At 37.6% G+C, this 23,490-nt stretch overlaps 3 protein-coding genes across 10 annotated transcripts; 1 reads left to right on the top strand and 2 right to left on the bottom strand.

The window, feature by feature from the left end:
• Positions 1-24: 24 nt before the first annotated feature.
• LOC136347956 (nucleolar protein dao-5-like) lies at positions 25-15,878 on the bottom strand. Of its 7 annotated transcripts, none has more exons than XM_066298397.1 (14): positions 15,567-15,878; positions 13,864-13,966; positions 11,804-11,981; positions 11,102-11,267; positions 8,217-8,366; positions 4,309-4,383; positions 4,193-4,250; positions 3,920-4,117; positions 3,459-3,775; positions 2,217-3,406; positions 1,671-2,030; positions 1,407-1,606; positions 1,084-1,352; positions 25-1,024 (listed from the first exon to the last, which is right to left on the bottom strand). In XM_066298397.1, exons 2-13 carry the CDS (start codon positions 13,964-13,966, stop codon positions 1,087-1,089), a joined length of 3,261 nt encoding a protein of 1,086 aa, XP_066154494.1. In that variant the 5' UTR covers positions 15,567-15,878; the 3' UTR covers positions 25-1,024; positions 1,084-1,086. The 7 variants fall into 7 exon arrangements, with proteins under 7 accessions (XP_066154494.1, XP_066154497.1, XP_066154495.1 ...); XM_066298400.1 differs by having other exon boundaries at positions 3,459-3,679; XM_066298398.1 differs by having other exon boundaries at positions 11,804-11,978.
• Positions 15,879-16,202: 324 nt separating this feature from the next.
• Positions 16,203-17,761, top strand: Ndfip (Nedd4 family interacting protein). 2 transcript variants are annotated; one of them, XM_066298411.1, is made up of 6 exons: positions 16,203-16,423; positions 16,650-16,823; positions 16,874-16,987; positions 17,051-17,171; positions 17,225-17,410; positions 17,461-17,761. In XM_066298411.1, exons 1-6 carry the CDS (start codon positions 16,367-16,369, stop codon positions 17,562-17,564), a joined length of 756 nt encoding a protein of 251 aa, XP_066154508.1. In that variant the 5' UTR covers positions 16,203-16,366; the 3' UTR covers positions 17,565-17,761. The 2 variants fall into 2 exon arrangements, with proteins under 2 accessions (XP_066154508.1, XP_066154507.1); XM_066298410.1 differs by having other exon boundaries at positions 16,205-16,423; positions 16,874-16,996.
• A 934-nt stretch (positions 17,762-18,695) lies between these two features.
• Positions 18,696-23,323, bottom strand: LOC136347959 (uncharacterized). Its single transcript, XM_066298407.1, has 10 exons — positions 23,102-23,323; positions 21,348-21,483; positions 21,072-21,290; positions 20,875-21,019; positions 20,707-20,818; positions 20,276-20,655; positions 19,924-20,223; positions 19,732-19,872; positions 19,524-19,685; positions 18,696-19,191 (listed from the first exon to the last, which is right to left on the bottom strand). The coding sequence occupies exons 1-10, from the start codon at positions 23,246-23,248 to the stop codon at positions 19,140-19,142; spliced, it is 1,794 nt and encodes a 597-aa protein (XP_066154504.1). The 5' UTR covers positions 23,249-23,323; the 3' UTR covers positions 18,696-19,139.
• Between the last annotated feature and the right edge of the window lie 167 nt (positions 23,324-23,490).

Below are 23,490 nucleotides of genomic sequence, written 5' to 3'. Positions count from 1 at the left end.
AATTGAAACGAAAACCACAACTAATTAGCATAATAAACGTTTATTCTTAGGTGATAAGACTTTAAATGTTTGAAATATTTAGGAATCTAACAGTATACGTACATAAATACGAAATCAACACACATCATACAATATCATCTCCTAATAAATTCTCTCTCACAAGCACCAAAAATTCTCGTCTGAAAGGCAAGCGTGAGTTCACTATATCAATTTCATCACAATGGGGAGTTTACACGTGTTTTCGCACGCGAACTAATACATTGTCGACATTTAAATCTAAACATTGAACTTAAAAAGGCACTGATCTAATATCTACATAATATGTAATGATTTGTAACGCAATGAACGCCAAATTGGTGCCTGCAAAGATTCTGAAGATAAGATCGTTTTGACGCCCTTTACAAGTATCATCACGTTACGAATCACCTAGTAAAAGACGAGGGAAATACTATGTAAGAACTAGTAGTATATTTCCTAAACACAAGGCGCAATTATAAGAGATTTTTACTATTTCAATTAAAATTAGATCCTGTTTTTGGCAAATTTCATGTATTGCCATTCATTTTTCAAAAATACTTCAATGGCAATATTGCGTTTGACATTTGTTAAAAGCTTTCCATGTTGTACATGCCAGAGCGATGTTGTCACGTTGACATCGATTTATTGATGTTTAGGAAACACACTGTACAAATGCAGATTTAAGGGCAAACAATACATAGAAGTGTAAATTTTCTTCACCCTGTTGGCTCGCATAAGTCTCAATCACAGAGAAGTATATAAATTATAAAAAAGGCTAATAGAGTATTTACATTAAACATACTTTTTTTGAAAGGTGAGTGCAAAAGTAAGTCAGTTTCCTAATATGGAAATGCATTATTATTATCAATACCAATACGTTTAAATCAAAGACCCTCATGATGCTTTTTAGTCCTAGATTAATATGGTACTATCACATTTTTTGACTAATATATACATATATCTAGGCCTGTTTTAATGCGCTTCAAGTCTGGGCCGACAAATGCGCCTATAAACAACATAATAATTTAGTCTCAACCTGCAAAGCTCAACTGAAAATAAACTTACATTCTACTTTTGAGCCTGCTGAACCCGCTTTTCCCATTCGGCCCTGCGCTGACTAAAATTTTTCTTCGTCTCCGTCCGCACTTCCTCTTTAACAGAGTCAGTCGCAATGATAATCTCCGTATCGGTTTTTACCTCTTCTATAGATTCCGCTTTTTTGGGAGTGATCCATTGCTCAGTTCTCCGCCTCTCGTTCAAAGACGCCTGCTTTTTAATGTGAAAATCAGTCACTATTGTTTTGGGCATGTTTAAACTCGCTGCCCGTTGAGTAGCTAGAAATGTTTTTTATTGTAAAATTTATTGCACTTTAAATAGAAATTAGCAACCTAAAAACACGTTATTGTTCAGACTTTTCCTCAACTGCACTTCAGGCTCTTCTTTGACCAAGTTTTTGATCAGTTCCGGCGATTTTTTCAACTCCATTAGGGGCAGTTTGTTGCTCTTGACCTCCTCTTTAGTTTCTTTTATAATGCTCTTTTTCTCCGCCTTAGGAGTGGTTTCACTGTTGTTCTCTTTATCTGAATCTCTGTGGAAAGCAATAAGACCCTATAGCAAAAACTCACGAAAGACTTATCATTAACAAAGTTCACCTTTGCCTCCGCTCATCGGCAATAGCCTCTTGCAAATGCCCGATATCCTCATCCCTCAATTTCAACGATCTCCTAGCAAACACTTTCATCAATTCGGGCTCCTCTTCGTTTTTCTGTTTAGCGAAGGATTTCCTCCTCAAAACCACTCCGTCGCTGGCTCTCTTATCTAAGCTGTCTTGAGAGGATTTATCCGGAGTGCTTATATCCAGTTTTTCCTCGGTTTTCAATGAGTCCAAAGAAATAGATCGCATCTTCATAGCTCTGTCTCGGCTAGAAACTTTCACAGGAGGAGACTCTGGAGAGGTGATGGATATCACAGACGATTTGCGGGAGGAAGGTTTAGAATCGTTTTTCTTGAATCTGGCAAATGAGTAATCTTATTAAACGCAATAAACTTGTATGCATAAATTATTTAACCATTAAGAAATCGAAATCGACTTGAAGTCAGAATTTCGACATGCCGGCAGATCTTGGCAGAAGCCGAAATTTGAGAAATCAAAGGCAACATGCACAATTTACAAAATACTGTGAAACACTCTTGCTTACCTGGTTGGAGTGGTCGGAGTGGTCGCTACAACCGGAGGAGTTTTTGGAGGCGAAACATCTTTAACCTCCGGATTATTTTCGATGATCTCCACATCATCTTTACTAAATTTCCTGGACATTTTACTCACTTCCCCACTGGGGAAATTAAACAAGGTCTTAGGCCTCAAAGGAGAACTTTCCGGACTTATCCTTGGACTTTTCATGGAAAAGATAATATTACTCGAGGGCCTCACTTCCACTTTGTTCAGCTGTTTGTTCATAAATTCCGGCACGTGCGACTTTGTTTCTTGTTTGAGTTGGATTTTAGTAATCGAAACTTGAGAGTCTTTAGTGATATGTTTCTTCTCGTCCTCACTTTCAACTGAGGTTTTCTCCGAAGTCACAGAAGAGAAGCTCTCGGACTTGCCGCTAATCACGTTGACGATTGCCGTGTGACTCGGACCGGTGATGGTAATGGTGTTAAATGCTTTTTGTTTTAAAATCGTGTTTTCTTGTGTAGTTTTTGTAGTAGCTACTTCAATTTCCTCCACGGTTTCACGATAGGTTTCCACAGGTTTTAATATAAGCTTCAATTCGGACCTCTTCACCGGCTCCTCCAAATCCTTAACGCTATCCAACGAAGAAGCTTTAGTAATAGACTTCCTCCTTTCGGCCATATTATCAGGCTCTTCCTGAGGCTTATCCTCCTTTATGCGGCTTTTAAAACTATGAGACTTTGCTAATGCTCTTGCAGGCTTCGGGGGATCTGTCAAAGATTTACAGGAGAAATCTTCTTCGCTGTTTAACGTGAGCACTCTCTGCTGTAGAGAAGACAAACCGGCAATCTTAATTTTGTTCCTTATATCTTCTGTGGTAGTTTTTGTTTCCGAAGAATATGTTGTGGTCACGAGAGGAGGTGAAAGCTTAATGGGCAAAGGTGTGTCTTTCGGGACTAACTGGCGTTGCTTTAGTAAATTTTCTAGTTCGGTTTGGATTGGAGAAGACTGAAGTGGGGGTGACTGAAGGACAGATGGCTCTAGCGGAGAAACTTCCTGGGTCATTTGGACAGAAGAGCGATGTTCTTTGGGGGAAGCCGGAATGTCTATAGGCTGTATTCGTTGTCTCGAAGCTGCCCCTGTGCGGGGCGCCACTGAAGGCTTAATTTGAGTCTGGGACCACACAGTTTGCTTTATCTGAGTTGTGGAAAAAACCTAAAAGAAACATCGAGTTAACTCTAATAATCGACACCTCTCACACTCGAACCTTCTTTTCCTCGCTCAAGCTGGTCCTGCCAGAATCCACTTCCATTTTCACTACCTCCTTCTTCTTCTTCTTGCCGCTCCTCCTTGGGAACAACCTCTCAAACAGCGACACCCTCTCCTCCCGCAACTCCTCATTGCGCAAGGAATCATCTTGGCTTTTGCCTGCATTGGATTTACTCCTGCTCAACCGAAAGGAGCTGGAAGAGGGAGGCACTACGCCCGCTGGCAAAGAATTACATTTTAATTTCACTTCGGAAGGGACCAAAGTGGAGTTGTGCAAGTTGCGCACACTGCTGCTGTACAGATCGGTTATCGGTTCTGGAATGAATAAGCGAAGCGGAAGCGGGAATTAGTCACACACAAGCTGAATGAGGTGGTATAAGAAAACGACTTGTATTAGTTGATGATTTGCAATGACGATTGGTTTTAACACTGGATGGTGCAGACAGAAACACAACTTACCGGTGGTTACGCTCTCTGGAGAGACACTTCGCACCGAAGAATCCTCGTTCACCTCAGGAGTTGCAGGGAGAGCTGATGAGAGTTGACCGTTTTTCCGCCTCGGAGCCCCATAAGTTCGTTTCGGTCTCACTGAAACCCGATGGTGGGCTGCGCTGTGGTTCAAAGGCGTGGTGGAGAAGTCAAATTCCAAGTCGGATTCTGCGGTCGAAAACGGAAAAGAAAACGTAAACTGCTTTTCCCTCTAAATGAAGACTGGAGTGTAAAATTCCTTACCTTGCTTTTCATTTAACGAAACCCTGGAAGAATGTCTAGATTGAGGGCCCACCGAATCCTGGAAAGAATTCATTAAAACCCTATTTAAACTCAACCAAAACCATCTATATATTTACCTCATCCATTTCCGAACCATCCATACTAAGAAGAGACCCATCGCTGCAAGTGCTATGGGATTTAGTTGGAAGATCCTGAAAGTATAAACAATGCGCTTAATGTCTATGGGAATCTTTAACGAGACCATTTTTCGATACATTTAAAATAATATTTAGGTTTTGAGAACGGCGGCAATAGCAGACGCACTTAGTGAAACCCAGATGACTAACTGTAAAATATTATAACCGTTTTTAATCTTCGGTTGACAATGATAATTACAAGTCGGTGATTTAGTAGCTCAGTGCAGATTTTTATTTTCTCGAGAAGAGAAATCGTATTAGTGGCTTTTAGGGGTAATTCGATATACCCGCTTGTAGGGCCTCCCCGACTGAAGGAAGTAATTCGATTTGTTTCTGAGCGCGCACGCACGAAAATAAGGTCACAAAATCCTTATTTTACGGATTTCTTTTTTTTTTCATTATTAGCTATAAAGCGAGCCAAGGTTCGCGCCATATCGCAACAATAATCCATTATAAGATGCAAATGGCTATTTTGCAAACCGAGGAAGTATTAGAAACATTATTTCGTAATGGACGTCGCATAAGTCAATAAGCATTATTATTGCAGCTCGATGTCGACAACGACCGCCTACCTTTATATGGGTTTACGGAAAATTTACGTTATCGCAAGTATGAAGTAGATTTTATTATTTAAATGAATATCCCGAGAGAATCGGCTAATGTACACTGACATTTCCGTTCAATTCGATCCGGGCAGCTAATCCCATTTGCAAATAGGTCGCCATAATGTCAAGTTCAAGAAAAATATTATGCTAAATATAAGACGATTCGTAATGCAATGCACACAAAACAGATACCTGTGGAGGACCTCAAAAGAGGCCAATTTTTCATATGAAATATTTTTCTCGCGTCCGTGGTTGTTGAGATGTTGTCTCAGAAAATGTTTTTAAAAAATTTGATGGTGCAATCCAGACGACTCTTAAATATGTGCTGGGATTCACGCAATGTAGTCTATATTATGCCCAAATTAGATGGCCGCGCCCCGGAAAAGGGATAATACCGGGTGATTCGCTATGTGAAACAGGCGCCTGTTGAAGATACATAACGAGTCACCATAATGTCAAGTTCAAGAATTTTATGATGTATACAAGGTGATTCTCAACTCAGTGGAGTAGGACTAGTCTCTATCGATCACCTCAAATCAAGTCGATTATTCATATAAAAAATGTTTCTCATTCTAGAGTTATTGAGGTATGGGCTTCAGAAAATGTTTTAAAAATTTTAAGTCAATATCTCAGTACCGTAGGTATGCAAAAAACATTTCATATGAAAGATTGGCTTGCTTTCATATTCCTGAGATGCCCTTGTGCAGTGTGCAGTATATTGCAAATTACCCCACATATAACATAAAATTCTTTTCGAACTTGACATTATGGCGACTTGTTTTTAATCCTCTTCACCCGCCGTATTGCAAATTGTCGGGCATAAAGCCTTTTTCCAAAGCGTGGACGTGTGCTTTTAACATAATATAGACAACATTGCGTGAGTCCCAACAGGTATTTAACCCTCGTCTGGATTACGTTTCCTTCATATTATTAACAATTTTAAGAAAAATAATCCATTCGTAAGTTGCCTTGATAACCAATCATCACGCACAATAAATAATGCAAACAAGCAATAATTGTTCACGGGTTTTGGGCGAAACTAGCGTCAGTTTAATTGCTACAAGAAAGTTAAAATTTTGCGCTGAAACGCACACATTTCTCCTGCGCATTTGAAACGCCACAGCTTCTTGAATATATTTGATTGTTTCCATCGTAACAATTGCTCAGAACGAATAATGGGATTATTAAGTTTACAACGCAATATGAAACTAAGCCATTGTCCGTGGAACTTTTGTTTCGGCACAGAAGGGAAAACTATTATAGAGCTTTCCCAATTTTAAATGCCTTTTTTATGTTTAACAGAATAAAAGCTCTTTGGGACTTCAAGTGGAAAGCTGCAGGTTCCTGCACATGAAAATCGACCCAGTAGAGAGGCTTTGTCCGCTTCTTAGCAGCACAATGCAACTGCCTCTTGTACGTGGAGAACATGCTTGGATTATTCATTAAAACGCGAATTTATAATCCAGTGCTAATTAGCCTAAAAGGGTAGCTCTAACGAAAATTACCTCGTAAGGCAGGTATATCCGTATCTTTTTCATCCAGAGCGCGTCCTGGCGCTTTTCACACCGGTTCTCGACGCAAAACATTGCACGTTGTTCATGAAACGTTGCTGGAAGAATTTGTTTCAACACATTTGCGTCAAAAGCGCACTAATAATGGCACGGTGCCACGAAACCTACTGGTCTTGTTATAAAACAGAAATACTTTCTATTGCCGGTGGTACCCAAATCCTCGGCTAACGGCCTAGTGAGCACGCCGCACTCTGAAATGGTACTACAATGGTGTGTGTTCGATATTAAAAGAATAAAACAGAAGTTGCACATTGTTTGCCCGATTACATAAGGTCGCTATACTTGGAAAGTCTGCGATCATGCCTCTTGATAAGTAACGAAGATTTATGGAGTTTAAATAACTCCTTGATCAGAAATTTGCAAACAAGTGGGCATAGAAAAGCAATATTTTTCACGCAATATCAATTAGCTAGAAATACAATATAACGTAATGGCTGCCCACCTGCCTAACGTAATTACAGTTCGATCATTTCAATGCCCACGTACTTACAGGGGCTATGATCAACGGAAACTTATAGGCTCGATCGGGATTTAAGACTGAAACAAATCGGATTAATTGTCACGACACTGAAAAGTGATATTAACATCTCATTGTTTCGCTTCGCCATTTGGATAATTTGACCGTTCAAGTAAAAGAACCATTCCTCCAATTGAGTAAAATTTTGTTTTATTTTAAATACCCAAAACACCCCGTAGGCAAGTGGTTATAAATTCATTATTTGTTAGCTGTTATTGTAAATCCTCGAGATAGTCGATCGAACCCTAAAACTGCTCTCAATACTCGAATTGAAAACCTCTATATACCAAATATTTAACATTCGGTCGAATTCTAGCAGCGCCTCCTTCCGGAGTTAACAATTAGTTTAACGGTCGATTTCTAGTTAATGGCGGTTTTCGGAAATTTTCGTTTCAATTTCCCTTCGAAACGTTTAAAAACGTCGCTAAACGGGCGAATTAATGTGAATTTGCAATTTCGAATCGCCCCCCATATTCTGATGATGAATATGAGTGAAACTATGTGAAAATACCACGTAACTGGTGAACTAATGCAGTTTAGTGTGTGCGAATCGTCCTGCAGGCCCTCGAGTTCAAGATCCCTGGTAAGTTACACGTAATTCTTCAAAAATTACCGTCAGTTCGATAGCAGTCACTTACATTATATGCTTCTTTAATCGTTCCACCGTTCAAATTGCGGCTTTGGAAATGATAATTTAAAGTTTATGACTCGCGGAACCATAATTTTATTGAGGTCTTAAAGCAATTTCCTTAAATGTAAGAAAGGCGCAGATATTTGATTAGTAATTCAAGGCTTTGATGCGGATGTAAACAACGAAGACTTTTTAATTATTTTTTGAGTATTACAAAGAAACTTCCATATTTCGTACTTGCTCTTTCGCGATTGCCGCTCTTCATTTAGAAAAATGTCGAATTTCTGGTTCGTTTTCCACTTCCTTGGACATATACACAAAAAAACAAGGGTGGCAACATGGCTTTGATGCACTATTTCCTTCGTATGACAAAGCGCTGGATGACTCACCTTCCCCGCGTCACGTTTAAATTAGCATTGCTGCCACTTGTACACGATGTTTCTTCTTAATATTTATCTCAAACTTGAATCGTCAATATTCCGAAAACTCGTGATGTACGTTCTGTTAAACTGAACCGTACTTACTTTGTGATTGGCAGTCTTTTCGAGGATAAGAAAGGAATCGGTGGCTGCGGCTGGAGAACCACATGGCGGACTTCTGGGCAAACCTTCGTCGTCTTCGCTGGTATCGCCTCTTCCCGCCCTTCTCAGTCGGAGCTTTGAGCTCAATTCAGTCTGGAAGACGTTACAAATCACTGTACAATTTTCCCCTAAACGAGCAAAAACGGTTAATTTTTACTTTTCTGCGGATTTTTTTAATAGGAACCTTGTCGAGGATTAACCCTGGCCTCTCGAAAGCACATTGTTAAGCAACTGAGATTTATCACGTCCCATTAATCCTCATAATCCCGGTTTTACCCAATATTAACAAACACAATTTACATAACATAAGCCTTCAAAATTTTGTCCTAAAATAAGACTAGAATTGCTGTAAAACATTTGCGAAGCAGATACAGGGCTGGGCAGTGAGGCAGGGCAGCCTTGAACGATTGAAATTGAGACAGTAGACGACTTATTTATGTAACTGCATCATGGGACAACACACAGATACACCTAGATATGCATGCATGCATTCGTGGGTGCGGACAGCACTTGCACAATGCTAGCTAATAAATCTTGCCAGCCCAAAAATCGAACTTAAAGTGGCTCGATGATTCCCTTTCACCACATGTCCAAATATGGTTATGTTTATGTTTGGCACGATTAGATAATGATGCATAAGGATCGTAAATTATTGTTGAAAATTGAGTCAGATAAAGAAAAATTGTCACAATACTGTGGCATTGCTTTAAAACCAGTCAACTCTGCGAAATGAATAATCATTTCCGCAGACCGATTTCTATTCCAAAGGACCGAAAGATAAAACTGCAGCAGGAGCGATAGGAATATCCGTCAACGAGGTAGCAAATGTCAATGGTAAATGAAATCGTAAAACTGTAACTACGATGGCGTAACAGATGTTTTTATTTATTGGTCGGTCGTGGTTGGATTGTCACGACACTTTCAGTTGGTATTTGTCGGGGAAAGCTTACCGATTAAAGTTATTATTGCAGTGAAAAAAAGCATGGACAGAAAATATTGATATTCCTGCCCTGAAAAATCTTTAAGTACCTTGATTTCGGTCCAAACTCGCTTAAACAATACCACGGGCATGGATAATTGAGATTTCGGCATATCGACCTTGTTCTGATTTTTATTGCTAATTATGTTGACGCTCCATTTACGAATTGTTAAAAATAGCGGATAAGCACCAAACCTTATATTAAACTTAATTGCGACAACACCCTCTTTATTCGACTTCGAGCCATTTTATTTAAAAATATCCGCGTTTATTTATTTACATTTCAACACAAAACTGTCATCGCGGCCTGCAAACAGGAACCGAAACACTCCGATTATTCGCCCTTTTTTGTGGCGATGTTTATATCGTATTTTAAAGTTTGATAAACAATCACTTTTCGTTTCATTAATACATATCAAAACACAAGTAGTTTATTTAAATAAATAACTTACAAAAATGTTAACGAACCAGGCCATCGTGTGTGCGATGTGTAACAACAATAATTACGAACCGAGGGGCCGGCCTGCCTCAACATTGACCTTTCGGAACCAGTCTTGGCTTGGTGCACGTTGAATTTATATTAATTGTCCTTAATAAAACTATCGGCAATTAACACTTTGAAGAAACTTAACCCGGTTAATGGCGTGTCGTCCGGACTCAGTAACGTGTAACAATTATTGCTGAATTTGGTATTAGAAGATTAAACGTACAGTATTATCGCGATTTTTAGGACTCAAAAAGTGGATTAGCAAATAAATTTATTTGGTATTATAACGAATGACCAGTCAGAATCAAAGTCTAAAGAATTTAATAGTAGAGAATGATATTAAGGGTGCGGTTTGCTCGAATATAAAACATGAAAACGCAGCTGAATGATGAATGCATGGCCCAAAAAGTCACGACACTAGAATTTATTTTCATGCATCACCTCTATGATCCCCAAAGTTTACACACCACTATCAATGAAGTCACAAATCCACGGTTTCGTAACGTAAAAAAAATCTACATTACCCGATTGCGGTTCGCGACGAACTGGTTGCCGTAAGCATTTAAAAATAAATAAATTAAACAAAACTGAGAAATCCACGTTGTAGATACTGCCACTTGTATGATATAGCCTTATTTCACAGGCATTCGGCAAGTGACGGATCGAAAGTTGTCACAAAAAGCCAATATGCGGCTTGGCTGTTTTACTCTTTTCAATCAAAAACAATCACTTCACTGCATGAATCATAGAACCGCCAATCAGTGAGTTATCCAATTTAAGAGCAATCAAGCAAACGAGGAATCAACAACAAATTGGAGGCACACAGGTATTTGATGCTGGACCTTGGCTTCTCCGTATATGGCATTGAATACTAGTTTACACAACTGTTTCGCCTTCTGAGCGACCAGTCCCAGGCGCGTTTACTGCGACATGGCGTAATTCAAATAATTATAGTTTTCAGCAACAATAAGAAGGTGCTAATTTATTCAACAATGTTATCTTTACTGGTGGTAGTTTATTGACCTACAGACAGATGTTCGTAAACTTCCTCAGGATTAAAGAGCAGATGAGTACGTTCCTTTCCACAAGCGGAAATTCAGAATCGTCAACGGCTCTTAATAACAACGCACTTCGTATGATTAACCCCAGGAACAACATTGGTGCGCCATGAATTCTAGACACATAAAGGCGATTACGTGGTTGTAAATCAGAGTTTATCAAGTTGAACAGCACAGTAAAATCCGAGAAATAATTACTCGCGCCCACGATTAATTTATCTAATCGTTCCACGATGAGACTAACGAGCTACTAATGTCTTGGTTGGAATAATTTAAATGGGATATTAATTTGAGGGGTTCTTACCTGCAATTTGGCGTCTCCCAAAGGTTGCGAAACGGAGAGAGAGGAGGAACTTTGCGCTCCTTCCAATTCCAAATCTGAAGAACCAGAATTCAGGGGGTGGAAAACACTGTCGTGGGATACACTGAGACCCGGGTGCATCGATGCCGAGTTTCTGACTTCATGGTGGCTAGTAAATTACGTTACCATAGACACTTTAAAATTCAAATTTTCTGCCTACTCGTTTTGCCATTGAATGTCGCTATTAACGAAAGTTGACGATAACAACAATAGTCACCGCCATCTTAATTTTATATATACAGGACGACATTTAATAATCGACATTTTTGAATTTTGGTGGTTTTTTACACGCGGCAACGTGGCATTAGTTAGTCATTTGTCAAAGCAAAATGGCCACCGTGTCTGAAACGTATGAGAGAAACACAACATAAACAGCGGTTGTTAGCGGGTGATTTTCACGTTGTCAACCTGACAATTTTCTCTAGAGTTATTTCTGGACACCAGTGTTGTTTATCTATTTCTTGTATTAACTTTAAGCTTTATTTGCAGTAATTTATAGATTTTTACGGACAAAAATTATATGCACAGGGTGACGGCAAAAAGTGTATTGCACGTATTTTTGGTTCATTATGGCGTTTTCCACTATGAGCATTTTCAATATGTTCGGGCAAAACGGACACATACAAATCAAATCATAAATAGTACCTTCTAGGAGGAATTTCCTCATCAGTGGACAATTCGCCAGTAGACCTGCTACGGTTACCATCCACATCTCTCTGCTCCGGATGATGATGAGAATGAGAGTGGACCACAATATCTTCTCCAGTTTTCTGCTTTTTCCGGAACCATTTTTTCGGATTCCAGAATTTCCTCTTAGAAACTACTGGAACATAAATTCCTTATTAGAGGGTTTTTCTTGTCGACTTTTGTTCTTACAGCATACCAGCCCTTAATACTAAATACTAAAGGCTAACCTACACTGATCTCGTTTGTCTTCCTCTGATTATTAAGGGACCAATCTTAAGTTAAACTGAAGATTAAAAAAACATTTAAAATAGCCAAAACGCGTTACCTCCGATAGTAGTCATATTCATTAAAATGGTACGAAAAATTGGAATACCAGTTGAATAGATGATGGAAAAATAATGTTCATAACTCGTAAGAAAGTTTGTTAACACATTCGCGTAGTTGAATCCTCGCCTGCAGCTCATGTGCGATGTTAAAGAGATACTTTTATTTGCTTGTTATGTAAATAAATATTTTGTTTTCAGTCAGTTTTCACAGGAAATCTATGGAAAACGACAAAAGACCTCAAAATTTCTGCCTCAGATATGAATTGCAGACAAGGTAACGCCATTTTCGTTAAGGTACACATGATAATTAATTGCGCGGAGGTTAAAGTCGAGTAGAACCACATATCGTTCCCAATTTTCTTCTAAATTTGGTACCTCAAAACTCAACGAGAATTCTTTTTAAACGCATATTCGAATACTCTTTGGAAATTATATCATCATCCATACTTCGATGCACACCAGCTTCTAAATTATACATTTATCCGATATAAATTAGGTATTTTCGCATGTGTAGATATCGCACATGTTGCAACTCGGAAGATGAGCGCGAACTTTTCCCTTATTTCAGCGCACAAGATCTGAAATCTAGAACACAACTATCGGAGCGTGTTAAAACTTATGAATCATTTCCAACATGAAATAAGCCTGAAATGTTCGGTACCGGTCGTTGATTCGGAATCGGTTTACATAACCAACGTGCATATTGCCCAAAGAATTTTGTTACTAATAATGTGGATTTGTCCAAATACCTAGATGATATTTACTCCCTCGTGACCACATTTGTTTCACAAACACATATCCTAAACTGAACTACGAACTAATCAATTTTCGCCAACAAACGATTTTCACAAAACCACAGTAGTACTTACAGGTACAGTTCTATTGAGAGACTGTCGATATTGTCTAAAATAACAAAAAAGATTTGCCGGATTGCAGTGGTTAGCCCAGTTAACTAACAGTGATTGTTACAATGTAATTAGCTTCGATATCTCAAGTTGACTTGAATCAAACAATGACCTCAGTTTTGACACTTACTTCTGAGGTAGCGCCAGTCTGAGACCCCATCGGTGGGCGACCAAGAGGTGCTCCGCATCAATTTGGGCATAACTGCACTTAAGCAAAAAGTTCCTTTGACTAAACGCGTCGATAAACTCGGCGGTAAAAAGCTTGAATGTTATCTTTGGAGTATAGAAAAGTGACGCGAGGACTTATCAGTTGATTGAACACAAGTGGGAGAATAGTGTAGCTACAAAGCTATCTTAATAGAGGATTACTTATTAGCGTTAATCTCGAATAGCAATAAATATTAAGTGGTTTTCCACTCTCTGGACTCAGAGGAATGGCGCAAAAGGCTTTTGAATTTTTTATTATTTTTTCCGGTTACGGCACCAAAACAGTGAATGGGTCATAGTATGAATAACAATTAAGTACCACTGCCGAGAGCGGCCACCATAAACCTAACGGTATCTTTACAGTGGTAGGCGGACACGTCCATTGGGCCTTTCAGTTACCGACTTCGATACCTGGTAAATGCACGTTTGGAAAATCGTGTACAACAACGAAATTGGCGCATTTCCAGCACTATAAATAAACACATCCATTTGCCTGAACGCATAACTCTTTAATGTTTCATCTACGAAATGCGGAAATTGATCAAACTTTACAATCATTACAAACAAACTTAAGTCTTACCATTTTTCTCTTGCTCAAAGTCCTGTAAGGGGGAGGATTCCCGCACGCACGACATGAGACTTAGGGGCCCTGTCCCCGAGTGTGCCCCCACAGTTGCAGACATCTGCAGGAAAAATTCTCACATGTACTTCACGGTCGTTGTAGTATACACAATAAAACTAATTGCCTGAATTCCGCAAAAAAAAACGGTGACACGTGTTGAAAGACAAGAACGAATGGGAGAGTTGTCGAGGTCGTGGAAGTTCTCTCCCATTGTCGGGTCAAGTTCAAACGCAATCGATTTTTCAGCTGCGCTAACGCTGAGACCGTCGCAGCTTCCCCGAAGGATCAACAAGACAAAAAGAAGCAAATTTTCATCTCCAGGAACACTTTTACTAATGCGTAAATTGACCTAGAATGGCGGAGAAATTCGTACACAACGAATTCTAGTTTGAAATTAACCGAAATTATTCATGAGGTAGTCCGCTTAATCAGGGGATCTATTTTGGTCCAACGAACTCTTTGCTCTGGTTGCAAAATACTTTTCAAAGTGTGTATAAACATTTCTCATTGCACGGACAATTTTGACCACTGCGATTTCGAAAACTATAGAATGTTGTGGGCATAAAATGGAGACATTTTGACCAAATTTTTTCAAAAAAGTATATTGATAGAAATTAAAATCCGCTGAAAGTGAATTATCCAGAATTACCCATGTTTTTGAATTCATGAAATATTTATATTTCTCATTTGAAGTTGCCATTTTTCTCAGAACTATCCAATTCTCCCTAGACGCATTGGTACAAGACTTCAGAAGCGTTTTGGTGCAAGGCAACGACCGTATACTACATGCTGCAGTTTTACAGCTGCCCATATATGCAATCTAAATCCCCATTCAGAATCTCTGTTCTGTGTAGAACTTAATAGTGAATGAATCATTGCCTCCTGTATTGAGATTCCACTACATCTCCACGTTGTTTATCTTCTGTGTGAGATATCTCTATGCAGTCCCAGGGCAATATTCACGGTTTCCTCTTCATGTTGGCCAGTCTAGTCACCTTTTTATTTTCCAACTATTTTGGTGTAACTTAGGCAACATGCAACACTGATCTGCGTACTTGAATCCCTATATGTGGCCAAGTGTCATGGTTTAGCTAGACCCTTGTTTATAAGTCCATGCTGCCACTCATCAATCTTGAGTCAATTTGAAACAGACTACATCCGGAGAGCGAGGTTTTTCAAATCAAGTTTCAGTATTAATTCAACTTAGGTATACCAAGGCTTTGACATAAGGTTATGTTTTCATGTGATCTTCTGAATTAGTCATTAAAACTAATTTCAATAATGACCCTATGAAGAAAATCACAGCTGCAAGGAACAGCTGTTTACTACTATTCATTGGCTAATAACTTCTAACTTGAGTGTACTGCTTCAGTCGAACCAATCTGCTTATAAATCCCTGTAAAACTACTCTGAAGAATCTCTGTGGTCTCAGCTGGTCAAAAGTAATAAATGTATAAAATGATGTGTTTTATAAGGCAATAAACTTTGCGTATTCCCAGCCATACTGCCTGAAGTTTTGGTTCATTTTGCATACTTTTAAAAGTTTGTTGAGGGTGAGCTGAGGCTGAGGTGGCAAGAAATAACTTCGAATATTTACAAATAGTTTCCAAATTCCGCTACATTAAGGATAATGCTATAATCAAAATAACACTTCTACAAACCTTGATGTGAAGAGAGTAAATTAATTATCATCACAGGAAAGAGAATCCGTGGGTTGAAGACGCATAAAACCAATAACTATTTCTAGTCCACTTTTGAACTTTGCCTCGAGTTTTTCACATTTTCTTGTCTTAAATACGCGTTTCACGCCCGGTTAGGTCGTCGAATGGAGGACGTTCATTGAGTACTTATCAAAAACAACCAATAAAATTGGTTTTCTAGTGGGAAATTTCAGAAAATTCGGACTTCTCTTGGAGCCCCGCTGAGTAACACGAGCCACCACAGCAAGTACGTCAACTGTTGACTGTTTTTTTGTTTTTTGTTTTTGACAAGACTGTTTTACTAACGGAAAACATTGCCAAATTTAGACTTGTAATTGTATTGTATGGAGTTGAACAATTGTACTATTTTGGCATTTGGTGTTTTGAGAATCGTTACGAAGGCTGAAACATTAGAATTTAATATTAATGTATTTTTCATTAAAAAAAAACAAAAAAACCATTTTGCAAAAGTACAAATAATAGTTTATCTGATATTGTACTCTATTTGTACATTGAAAATTTCCTGTAGCTTGCAGAAAAATGTTAAGATCCGGCAACGTCTACTCGGGAATACTCGGGGAAAGTGACAGGTGCTCGACAGTATCGCTGACAGTGACAGTAATGGAAAAAAACAATTATTGATTTTAATTTTAATTATTCATGTTGAAAATTGTCTAATAAACCTCTAGAAATCATTAAACCCGCAATAAATTGTGCGGAAATTATGATTTAACTCCGTGTCCCTATATAACAACATCGCAATGAACGGATCACCGTTAACTACCGCACAAGAATGCGAGGAAAAGGATACCAATTCTGTAAGTGTCGTTTTTTTGCATAAGCAGCAATTTTTAACCATTTAAAACGTAAATACGTGATCTAGTCATACTCTAATATACAATAAATGCATTGCCCATCTCTTGATCCAAATCAAAATACCTTACATCGCAGTTCATGTGATTCACCTTCATAAAGTGTATTTCAGTAGTTTATTGAAATTTTACCACAAACTCATCAGAGCTTACAATGTATAATTGTATGCAGACTACAGATGCCTCTCAATCATCTGCACCTCATTCGATTCAAATCAATGAGGAACACCAAAACATAACAGCCAATACTGAACATGCAGTAAATGTTACTCAGGCTCTGCCTTGCACATTAAATTACGTGGATATACCGACAAGTTCGTCCTTGGAAGACATTCCACCCCCCAAGGTAGAAGGTCGTAGCTGCATAAAGCACTATTACAGAAGTATTTGCTTTAGCCTGATTATAATGCTCCCCCACCTTATGAGGTGGCCACTCAAGCAAGCAAACTTCCTACATATGAGGAGGTACAACGAGAGAAGCATTTGGAAGAAGAACTTGGGGTACCCATTGTAAATAATGTAATTTTTTCTCCAAAGTAATAGGTTTTTAGAATAATTTTTTAATGGGTTTAGCCATCCCAATATAGATCTCAGCCAGTACAAAGGATCTTAATGCCCATTGACAATGAGGCAGCTGAAGATGTGGACACTAGCCTCTTGGGCACAGATTTTATGTTTTATATTGCATTTTTTGGTATAATCCTATTGGTCTATAGCAATAAAATTGTTTTAAAAGGTGGCTTTCAGTGGCATTTATCTTTAATTGGATTGGGTTTCTGCTGCTGATGTGTTTCTGCCATACAATTGCCTCCCGCTATGGGGCCTTGTCTGGTTTTGGCTTGTCTCTTGCCAAGTGGACATTCATTGTCCAGCATTCCACTGAACTAGCTTCAAAAGATAATAGCTGGTTATGGTGGCTGATAATGACATTCGGTGAGAATCAATTTTCAGTTTAAAAAAATTTTTTGATTCGTCTGAATTAGGTCTGATAATTTGCATCCGAGCAATTCTGCAGTATTTGAACATCAAAAGAGGCTGGCATATGTTGTCGGCCAGTCACCAGGAGAGGCTTCTATTTTTTTATTAGGTCTGTATGCACAATCTTGTAGAAATTTCCATGTATTCTCTTGTATCGTAGATTTCAAATTAAGAACTAAATTTCAGTAATTAAAATACAATGTAAATCCTCAATTCTGAGTTATAAAATTAGACAAATTATGTAATATTTTGATCTGTGATTGTGTGAAAATTGTTTTTTGTTGACACTAAAAATTTATTTTTTGATTTTGAGTTTTACTGTAATTATTGTGCGTTTCTGTTGCTTTTTGTCAAAGTTTATAGGAATAAGTGTTCTAAGAAACGTAAGTTTATGCAGTCTGGATTTTAAAACTAACATTCCAAATGGCAATATATTATAAGGTCAGTATTTAAAACATTCACATGCATTTAATGGGAAATGTTGGGCAGAACAAACCGCCTTCAGTGCGCTTCAAAGTCATCAAACGTTTCATTAAATTTGATTCCTAGGGATATCCATTTCCCAGTAAAATCAAACTTTTGTACTTGAAGTGTTAAATTTTAAATTCACGATTGGTTTGGAGTAGTTGATACCTATTATTTCAATAAAATGTAAATTACTACAATATTTATGTTTATTTCCTAAAGATAAGTATCCATGGTGTGACATCTCCGGTAAGACAAGAAATTTGTTAATCTGTCCCAAGTACGTTATAATTTCCGTTTTTCTCTCGTAAGAACGCAATCAAGGGCACAGCACAGGAGATAATTATTGTGCAGACTCAAAACCTTATTTCAAACACGTTAGAAAGCCCAATATTCGTAGCGTCTCCAAATAAAATTCACACTGCATTTGTCGGAAAAAAAATTTGCTAGATTTAATAAAAAAATACAAATTATACGAAAAACCTAACAATTTTTCACGTAGTTCAAAAAGTAAAATACGTTCCAAAATGTTCAAGATGCCTAAATGATCTTACAATTACAGCCCCATTTTCGATTTATACAGTCCTGCGTGCAGTATTAGTGCAAATGTAACCATTGTACATTACATTTGGATTTTGAAGTCGTAGGACATAAAAAGGTTTTTATAGTGCAATTTGGTCTACGCCACCGACTCTACAAAAAATAATGGTGCTCAAATACGATTGATTTAGTGTAAATAGAGCAAGATATTTTCTAGACACATAAAAAAGTCTACTTCAGTTTTAAAATGTTGAATTTTATTCCGAAGGAAAAACCCTCTTTATAATGATGCTTAAATTGACTACGACTTGTGCTTCAAAAAATATGTTATAACTCAATAACATTGCATCATAAAAATTTGCTAAACATCGTAACATACTCAAAAAAGCATTTTAATAATATTGTCCTTATATTTATATAATTAAATAACGAAGGCTTATCAAAAATGGACAGAATCGAACTTTCGCTTGTAGTTTTAGAACAAAAGACGAAATTTTTAATCACTTATCGAGATTCAACCAAAATCAATAATATACCTGAAAACATTATAAACTATTATTACAAGACCCTGTATTTGACCTTGAGGCAGGCAAGAAAAATACTACTTCTACTAAGAAGTAACTTATTTTACTTCACCGTTGACCAAACTGCCAGTATCTACAAATTAATTTCCATTAAGTTATTGCACCTGGGTCTCTAATTCGCTCTCTCCTCTCTCAAAAAACCCCATTCTGAAACAAAACAAACTTACAATAGTTAAAGAACATTCAGTTTGAACTACTTGGTGCCAGAGTTAGCATGACTTAAGGTCCGAATCATTAGTGTGCGTTTAACTTTAACATCGAGATAGTTTTGATAGAATCCGAGAATCTGACCAATACTAACCTAAAACATGTATGTAAGATCTTTTCACTACGAGATTAAACTGCATTTGCCAAAATTATAATAAATTTATCCAAATTAAGCATAAATTATATCCAAAACACGAAAATGTTACGTGTTTCATTTGAGACTTATTTTTGTCAGATTATTATTATGTTATTCTCTATCTTCCTAAACTGACCGTACTGCTTCTCCGTCTTCCTCTGACTCGCTGGCCAAATACTGCTCAATTTCGCTGCTCCGCGACTCCAAGTCGCGCCTGGTCTGATACCAGTTGTTGCTACTGTTGAACGCAGGTAAATCCTCTAGTCTAGTCAAATATTCGTCTGAGTGAACATTAATCCTGTAAAAAACTGATATAGAGAGTTCCAAATTTGAGGCGAAACTACCTTTCGTAAGGGCTGAAAGGGGCCAAGTGATTACCCACATTGCTGCGAACTCGCTGCTTTCGAAAGGTGGATGATGAAGCCACGTTGTTTTGATTGTGTATACTACCAGGACTATCCGTGATTCGGTCCGAAGAAGCGTCGCTGAAAATCAGTGAAACATCGATGTTAGCCGGCGAGTTCTAAAATATATACCTATCCACTTCGTTTTCTTCAGGGAGAAACAAATCGTCCCCTAAACTTAAAAGTCTTTGACTGTCACTTTCAGACTCAGTTGGAGACGACCTCAGCTTCTGCCTAACGAACCAAGTTCTGAAAGTATACGGCCGAAATTTGTCTGGGTTCTGAGTTGACATTATCATGGTTATTGAATTGTAGTCGATATCACCCGCTGTTGTACTACAGTCGGTATCAAGTCCTTCTTTCTCGTAATTTTTCTGTTGCAAAATTTTATATGCTGGACGTTTATAAGACTTTGTATCCATTAAACGCTCGCTAAAACATCATTCTTGGGCCAAATAGTTTGAAAATCGATACAGAAACATACCTTTGCCCGTGCTTAAGCAAAATGTGATTATTCCAGTCCTTTTTAGTCAGAAAAGTCATGTCGCACAAAAAGCATTGAAAAGAAAATTTTAAGTGCTTTTCCACGTGTTTCTGGTAACAGCTCACATTCTCCTGCATTACACCGCAAATCCCGCATAAGACAGGGTGCCTGTCATGGTTTTTCATGTGCATTTCTAAGTGCTCTTTGGTAAAGTATTCATTGCCGCAAGCCGAACAACTATAATAAGGTGTCTCATCGTGGACTTCGATTCTATGCGACGTGTAAAAGGCTAAACTGCCATCGAAATTTAGTTTCCTACATGGCAAATGTGGACACCTAAGTTGGGTCATCTCTGGATCTCTTTTTAATTGTTTTGATTTCTGTAAATAATAATATTGAACAAATAATTTAATCTAAAGGATAGTTTTTACCTTCTTGCGCCCCCTTTTGCTATTTGACTTCTTTACTTCACAACTTGACTGTTCTCGAAACTCTTCTTTCTCATCAGCAGTGGAACTTAAGAAGCTTATGTCACTGGAAGCCCTGTAATGTTTTTTTTATTAATTAATAGCTGCCTCTAGGGAAATACATATACCAGCCTGAATGGGCGTTTAGCTAAGTTCTTACTATGAACGTTCGCCAAATCCCTCTTCAGTTTCTTGATCACAGTCGATTTGGACTTGTAAGAGATCTTCTGCTTTTGACCCCTTCCAATTTTCTGGTCATCCCACCGGCTGTTCTCATCTTTTATTTCATTGCAATAAAATATTGTTAACATTGTGACAAAAACTCTTACCAATATTCCTGAGGTCCTCCCTAAGCTCCCTTTTCAAGCCTTCCCTTATCTCAAATATTTTCTCAACTGGCTCGTTATAGGGTTTAGAGTTGCTGATAAATACTAGAGGCGTAGAGTCCCTAGTAGTTCCTGTTAAAGTGGACGTGCTTGGAATGTTACTCGGAGTAATATCTCCATAGTCGTATGAAAAATTAGTTTGGTAGAAGTTCCAAAATTTACCTGTAGTTATCGTAGGTTTTGAAGCGTTTTTAGTGGCGATTTGAGTGTCACACTCACCCAACTTAGGCGCATACTTTTGCCCTCCTTGAGACCTGATAGAATCGAAAACGTTCTGCTTGTTTGTCACTATCTCGTCGAGCATGTTCATACAGATATTACATACGCACTGACCATCATTTAAGTAATCCTCTACCTATAAATGGTTAAGAAGGCCTTATCACTAAATTTGATGGGAACAAAGTAAATGATTTTTTGATTTAATTCCATTAAAATAACCTGTGTGTAATAGATAGGCCTGACTGAAATATATATTTCAGGTATTCTTGAGCATTATTATTGAACGAGAAAAACGTAGATTTCTAGAAGAAAAACGCTGGGGCTGCGTTTCGAGTTACTTTCTGTTAAGTAAAATTTTTGCATTTTCAATCTTTTGTTAATATTATTTTCTTGTAGTGCCCTACTTGCCAGGTAAAGAATCGGTAATATCCTTGTTGCACGTACATCTTAAAAATTACAAAAAACTAACTGAGGTGCTGTTTTTATCATTGTTACTCAATGGTTTTTCGAACCCTTAGGAATGGATGATTGTTATTCTCGGTTAATTTTAATTAAAAATAATGTACAATTGCACCTCCATTAGCGTGTAAGGCGCTATTACCAAATAAAATAATAGAAACACATTAAATTGTTGCATAATAATGTTGGATAACATATTTGTTTAAAACATAATTTATTTTTGCGCCAGTGGCGTATATTCGAGCCGCAATAATGTTTTTGTTAAATACGAAAGTCTCGGTTCGATCATAATTTTTTCCTCATTCCAATCACCTGCGGCATATGCACAATGATTCACAATTTTTTGTTTACAACTGGGTATGGCATTCCAACACCACTTTTAGAAAAAAATACCAAAATATTTCTATGTAAAAAAAACAGAAAAAATTGCATTTATTTACAACACATAAAAATTTAAATATAAGAACATGATGCATCATTTGAAAGGAAATTTAACTCTTTCTCAGTGCATTTGTTAATATACAGAGTATTCAAGTTAAACAAATGTCATTTAGGCACGTTTAATGTCTAACTGCAAAAGCATTCACCACTACTTCCTTCTTCTGCATAGGGCAAATTCCTGCATTCCTCCAAAACAGCCTTCAAAATTTCCACTTTTTATGAATTCAGATCTCTGGTTCTCTCTGGGTCTTATTTTGAACAAATAAATAACAACATTAACTTATATTTCAGTCATCGCTGGAGGCAAAAAAAATGAGATCCCAATATGTACATAAGTTGCAGGTTGTGACCTCATCTATTTTTCCCTTATTAATGTCTTAAAATATTTATTCAACTCATTCATCATTGTTAAGATGAATAAATTGATATTTGTTTAAGCGGCCTTGTGGGTTTTAATGTCGCTGTTTTTGCCGGTCAGTGTAACGTACTCAACATAGAGCAGCAAAAAGCTGTATATTGAAAGTAAGTCATCAGAATATTGTGATAAAAAGCAAGTTTACTTTGGAGGTGACCCACTTCTTAAATCAATCTCTATTTAACAAAAACAGGTGTGGCTCAAACTTGACCATCAATGTAAATTACCCCAATAACAATACTATCATTCAAAATTGCCATTGCCATTGTTTATGCATGCACAACTCTTGAGGTAACTACTCAAGACTCGACAAAAAAACATTGATTTCTAAAAATTAAAAGGGCAACAAACAACACTTTAAAGTGAAAATATTAAAATCAATAACAAGACACGGTCAAAAACGTTTTAAATGTAACGAATTATCGAAATTCAGACTTACTGAACTGCCCAGAAACTCGATAATGTCATCCCTGATGGTATTTTGCTTTTCCTTCACATGATCGTTATTGGTATGTTGTCCCGCTCCGCAGGAGAAGTCTATTGGAAACCATTTTTTTCGAATCTTTTTACAAATCAAACACTCCATGACGCTGATATTTTAGGACAGTTAGTGCGGCAGGAACAAACCGAGCGAAGACCAGTTTTGTCCCCCCACTTTTTTTTTTAATAACTCCAACTGACAGTTAAAGTAATGTTAATACGCATGATCCGAGCGTGTCTCTGTTCTTCACTTTTATTTCAAGTTAAAAAGAGAAAGCAGACCTCCGTGTTAATAGGTAGTTCCCAATAAGGAGTAAGAATATAAGGTATGTTTTTAAATCGTTATTT

The sequence above is a fragment of the Euwallacea fornicatus genome, chromosome 30 (genome assembly GCF_040115645.1).
Source record: "Euwallacea fornicatus isolate EFF26 chromosome 30, ASM4011564v1, whole genome shotgun sequence".
Taxonomy (NCBI): Eukaryota; Metazoa; Arthropoda; class Insecta; order Coleoptera; family Curculionidae; genus Euwallacea; species Euwallacea fornicatus.
The sequence above is the reverse complement of the archived record's forward strand: the minus strand, read 5'-3'. Positions and strand labels throughout refer to the sequence as shown.